Genomic DNA, 6,045 nt, shown 5'->3' on the forward strand with positions numbered 1-6,045 from the left:
ATATATATATATATATATAATTTTTTTTTTAAGTTATCAATAAAACAAAATTATTGGATTATTGGTGAAAATACCATTTCACACTTTCTACTTCAAAATTGTATAATTCATAATTATTTGCAAAATGTGCTAGCAATTTTCGAGTGAAAATTGTTTCAAAGTAAATCCTACACCAGATGTTTCTGAGTCCAGAGGAAGAAAAGCTTTATCTCCCAAAGTAAATCCAGTAAAGCGTCCAGTACCGGCTGGCGTCCGGGTCCCACACCACCACATCAGCGTCCGCTCCCGGGACAATGCGGCCCTTCCGCGGGTACAGATTATAGATCTTAGCCGCATTCGAGCTTGTCACGGCCACAAAACGATTCTCATCCATCTTACCAGCGGCCTGAAGGACAGAAAACATTACTGAATGAATCTGCAGGTTTGAATGAATCAAGTGAGTCAATGATTCAATGACTCATTCATAAAGACAGTCCCCTGCTTTTTAACTAAATGAATCATTTTCAATATTAATTAAAAAAAGAACACATTAATATCCATTTATTGTTAATATTTATGCAATGTTGAATCAAAATATTTCTTTCTAAAGCTACTTTTGGCAATCTAACACAGTTATAACTTTAAACAATCTTTCTCAGCCCAAATGGATGTGCAATTAATTTGAGATTAATTAGTGAATAATTGGTTGTTGTCGCACCACTCCTCTCTCCCAGATGATGCTCATGCGGTCCTCCACGCCGGCCGCTCCGTGAGGGATCTTGGTGAAGTCTTCCTTCCCCATGGCCTTCTGCTTGGTGTTGAACGCGCGGTGATCCGACGCCACCACGTTGATGATGTCACTGCGTGCACAGGAAACGCATCATCATCACACACACACACACACACACTAATGTCAGAAATATGCACTATTCTATGATGTTTTATAGTATAAATAGTGCGAGTGGTATGTTCACACTGAAAATGTATGCATTGCATAACTATGCACTTAAATAACCGAGAAAATGAAGTGTGGAATGTTGAACACTTTATGCACTCAACTTAAGCGGAGGGGGAGGGGCTATCAGACTCTGATTATTAATGACAAAATAACTAGTGTTGGGGGTTATGCATTACAAGTAACGCGAGTTACGTAATCAGATTACTTTTGTAAGTAACTAGTAAAGTAACGCATTGCTTTTTAATTTAGAAGGAGACATCTGAGTTACTTTTTCAAATCAGTACCAGCAGTTACTTTGTGTCCATGTGTTGAGTGACAGCTCTGGTGTTGCCGTGGTGACAGAAATCAGGAGTGAGTGCAGAGTGTTGTGTGTGAACATGATCTTACTGTAGCTCTAGACTCAATATCAACATGTGTTTACTCATCTCACTGCACACAAACACATTCAGTGCTCCTCATAATCAATACAAACAGTTAAATGCAAACTCAGAATATTATACAAACCTGCAATAATTAAATATGTATAATTTATGTATTTAATCCCATTTTATTAACCAATGTATTTGCTACTGACCTTTGATGATCCAATTTAACCATACTAATAAGCCAAATTACACATTTGTGTTTTGTTTTTAGTAATGGCTGACTAGTGTTGAACTTTCTTCTGCTGCTTCATATTCTTCCTGAGATGAGTTTGAGCGGCTTCCTCTACTGTACAGACGAGAGTTTACATTAACTTCAGCCTGAGGCGTTCACTTCACTTTTGGTGTGAAAGGGCTTTTACGTTTGTAAAAGAAGAACTTTTTTATGTTAAAAACAAACAAGCAAGCCCTGCCCAGATTTTAAAAGTAACTCAAAAGTAACGTAACGCATTACTTTCCATAAAAAGTAACTAAAGTAATTATATTACGTGCAATATTGTAATGCATTAATTTTATAAGTAACTTTTCCCAGCACTGAAATAAATAACCTTATGAAATTCATACACTACATGGTTGAGTACATAGTGTATAGTGTATAGTGTGTCATTTGGGACGCAGTTAATGAGCGAGGTTCTGGAGGTGGGCGGAGCTGTGAGATGATTGGCGGGTGCGTACTTGCCCAGCAGGCCCATCAGGCAGTCGGGGGTGCTGGGGTCGAGCCGGAGGGGCGGAGCTATGACGTGGGCGGCGGCATGAGCCCAGTCCTGATGATAGTAATGCATGCCGCACAGCGCCGAATGAGCCAGTGTGGTCTCGGCGTGAACCACCTTGCCTGAAGCACACGATTAAACACCATCACAGCTTTTTACATCCTCTAGCAGCATTTATACTCATGGACCACGTTACTGCTAAAATTCAGTTTCTCTTTGGAGATTATGAATGAGCGTTTTCAATACAACCCTATATACAGTACTTTTGTGAAAAAGAAGTGCGCTCAAGTGTACTGGAATTGCACTTCAAATCTTAAAATTAAATTTTTAAAAGATTATATTTGCACACAATATAATAAGGCAGCGGCTATTTGCACTGGGCAAAATAGCATATTTTCTTAGTGATCGATGCTATTTACACTATGGTAAAATAACAGGTTTTTCTGCTATTTATAGTACTTATTGCAAATTATCTGCACCTCAGTATTGTAGTACATTATAAAATGGAACGCAATAATAATAATGTATTGAATGTAAATTATCATTTTAATTCAAATTATTAAATGGATGCCACCTTATTGGGACGATAAAGCCCTCCCTAACCCTACCTGATACTTTATTTTGAACTTTTCGATTATTTCCTTCATTTTCATTGAACGTAATTGCCATTCCCATGTGATATTGAAATTATTTGAAATTTGATTTGAAAAGGGAGAAAAAAAAAGTTTGGAGAAATGCTGATTTGAACCTGGGTTGATCACATCAAAAAGCACACGCCTAACCATCTACGCCACTGGAACTGTTGTTAGTTCATTGATTATTTTATAGTGCTGACTATCCCAGTCACATGTTGGTGGGCGGAGTTAGTGTCAATAGACACTCCGATATAATAATAATGAAATAAAAGGCTGCGATATGAAAAATAAATAAAGCACACTCACACATGCTAAAGTGCGCTTCTTTTTCACAAGGGTACTGCATACTTTGCAACAACTTTTGAGTGAAATATTAATGTGTGTATATAATGCACACATACACACTTAAATCTCCTCAGAAACTCACCCTGCATCCGAGCGGCAGCGATGACATCAGCAGCAGACACACTGGAGACATTCACCAAGTACACTGGACAGTGAGCCTGCAGTGAAGAGCAGCACATGAGACACACTCACACACACACACTCACACACACACACACACACTCTCACACACACACGCACACGCACACATACACACATACACACACACTCTCACACACACACACAATCACACTCGGTGTTGTTCTCACCCTGTTTGCGATGGTTATGGCTCGGTGTGTGGCCTCTGCCTCCAACTACAGACACACACAGAGAGATAGACAGACATCAGTCATAATGAAAGAAAAGACTCAATCACACACAATCACACACTCGCACTCACACTCACACACTCGCACACACACTCACTCTCACACACACACACACACACTCGCACACGCACTCACACGCACTCTCACACTCGCACTCTCACACACTCACTCTCACACACACACTCACACACACTCACACTCACACGCACTCTCACACACTCACACTCGCACACTCACTCACACTCACACTCACACTCACACTCACACACACACTCACTCTCACACACACACACACACACTCGCACACGCACTCACACGCACTCTCACACTCGCACTCTCACACACTCACTCTCACACACACACTCACACACACTCACACACACACGCACTCTCACACACTCACACTCGCACACTCACTCACACTCACACTCACACTCGCACTCGCACTCGCACTCGCACTCACTCACACTCACGCACTCGCACTCACACTCACACACTCGCACTCACTCACACTCACACTCACACTCACACACACACACACACACTCACACTCACACTCACACACACTCACACTCACACTCACACTCACACTCACACACTCACACTCACACTCACACTCACACTCACACACTCACACTCACACTCACACTCACACTCACACACTCACACTCACACTCACACTCACACTCACACACTCACACTCACACTCACACTCACACTCACACACTCACACTCACACTCACACTCACACTCACACACTCACACTCACACTCACACTCACACTCACACACTCACACTCACACTCACACTCACACTCACACACTCACACTCACACTCACACTCACACTCACACACTCACACTCACACTCACACTCACACTCACACACTCACACTCACACTCACACTCACACTCACACACTCACACTCACACTCACACTCACACTCACACACTCACACTCACACTCACACTCACACTCACACACTCACACTCACACTCACACTCACACTCACACACTCACACTCACACTCACACTCACACTCACACACTCACACTCACACTCACACTCACACTCACACACTCACACTCACACTCACACTCACACTCACACACTCACACTCACACTCACACTCACACTCACACACTCACACTCACACTCACACTCACACTCACACACTCACACTCACACTCACACTCACACTCACACACTCACACTCACACTCACACTCACACTCACACACTCACACTCACACTCACACTCACACTCACACACTCACACTCACACTCACACTCACACTCACACACTCACACTCACACTCACACTCACACTCACACACTCACACTCACACTCACACTCACACTCACACACTCACACTCACACTCACACTCACACTCACACACTCACACACACACTCACACACACACACACTGTCGGGTCTGTCACCTCCTCTGGTCGACTGATCTCCATCCCCTCAGGACCACTGATGCCCAGATCCAATGCCTCTTTTGCCCCCTTAACAAACACACACAATAAAACACATCAGAGAAATAAAGAGAATTCAATCGGTGCAGTAAGATATATGGTTTGGTTTTTTAAATAAAATAAAATAAAATAAAATAGTAGCATGCTATACTGTTGTCACAAGACATTTTATTAAATGTTTATTTAAGTAATTATGTCCAATTATCATGTCCGGTAAAACAAAATAAATCATTAAAAGAGTGTTATGTTATATTTCTATGAAGTAAGTAGGAATCTGTGGCATCTGACAGCACCTCGTGCACCAGTTCTCCGTTCTCGTGTGTGAGTGAGTGAGTGAGTGAGTGAGTGAGTCAGTGTGTGAGTGTGTGTGTGTGTGTGTGTGTGACCTTGGTGCCGCTGTAGAAGTCATCCTGTGTGTTTGCGTTCATGAAGGTCTGCTGCAGGTGAACGCTGGAGTCGATGCCGCCTGGAATCACCAGCTTCCCGGACGCATCAATCACTTTGGCTCCGCCTGGAACCATCAGATCCCGCCCCACCTGCTGGATGAGCCCGCTCTCGATGTAAACATCCGCCTCCTGAGTGACATCATCATTAACGACCCGCCCACCTTTAATGAGAATCCTCACGGAGCTCGAGCCAGTGGCCATTATACTGGACGGAAGAAAAGACATCATTCAGATTTTATTTTAATAATTGTAATAAATATTAATACATTTAAATTTAATTCAGTATTATTAATTATCAATATTAATAATTATTAAATAATTCACTTTCATTTGTATACATTTCAATCAATTTAATATTAATGATAATAACTCCATTATTTCATTTAATTATAATAAATTTTTATCATCACATTTGTTTTTAGCTGTTCCATTATTCACTGAGCAGAAAACACACAGCTTAATTTCACTCGATTCCACTCGCATCAGAAGGTTTTGATATTAAAAGCATCACACCACCATTAAATGCATAAACATCTATAAATACACTGCTGTCCTGTAAGAGCGCTGTATGTGTGGAAAAATAGGTCATCCTTCATTTTTAAGTTGCACATGCATTATTGTTCATTACTGCTTGCATGAACACACACACACACACACACACACTCACACACACACACACACACACAAACACACACACACAC

At 41.7% G+C, this 6,045-nt stretch overlaps 1 protein-coding gene across 1 annotated transcript in view; it reads right to left on the reverse strand.

Annotated features, from left to right (window-relative positions):
- The window catches only part of dpysl5b (dihydropyrimidinase like 5b), a 9,944-nt gene extending 4,728 nt beyond the window's left edge, over positions 1-5,216 (reverse strand). The window contains exons 1-7 of the mRNA XM_016256143.1: positions 5,192-5,216; positions 4,860-4,928; positions 3,358-3,402; positions 3,132-3,207; positions 2,035-2,191; positions 698-839; positions 243-385 (exon numbers count right to left, since the gene is read on the reverse strand). Coding sequence (XP_016111629.1) covers positions 243-385; positions 698-839; positions 2,035-2,191; positions 3,132-3,207; positions 3,358-3,402; positions 4,860-4,883 — 587 coding nt within the window. The 5' untranslated portion in view covers positions 4,884-4,928; positions 5,192-5,216. The remainder of the gene's footprint in view (positions 1-242; positions 386-697; positions 840-2,034; positions 2,192-3,131; positions 3,208-3,357; positions 3,403-4,859; positions 4,929-5,191) is intronic.
- Positions 5,217-6,045: the final 829 nt, after the last annotated feature.

Source organism: Sinocyclocheilus grahami, unplaced genomic scaffold (assembly GCF_001515645.1).
Source record: "Sinocyclocheilus grahami isolate Dianchi unplaced genomic scaffold, SAMN03320097.WGS_v1.1 scaffold1398.1, whole genome shotgun sequence".
Lineage (NCBI taxonomy): Eukaryota > Metazoa > Chordata > Actinopteri > Cypriniformes > Cyprinidae > Sinocyclocheilus > Sinocyclocheilus grahami.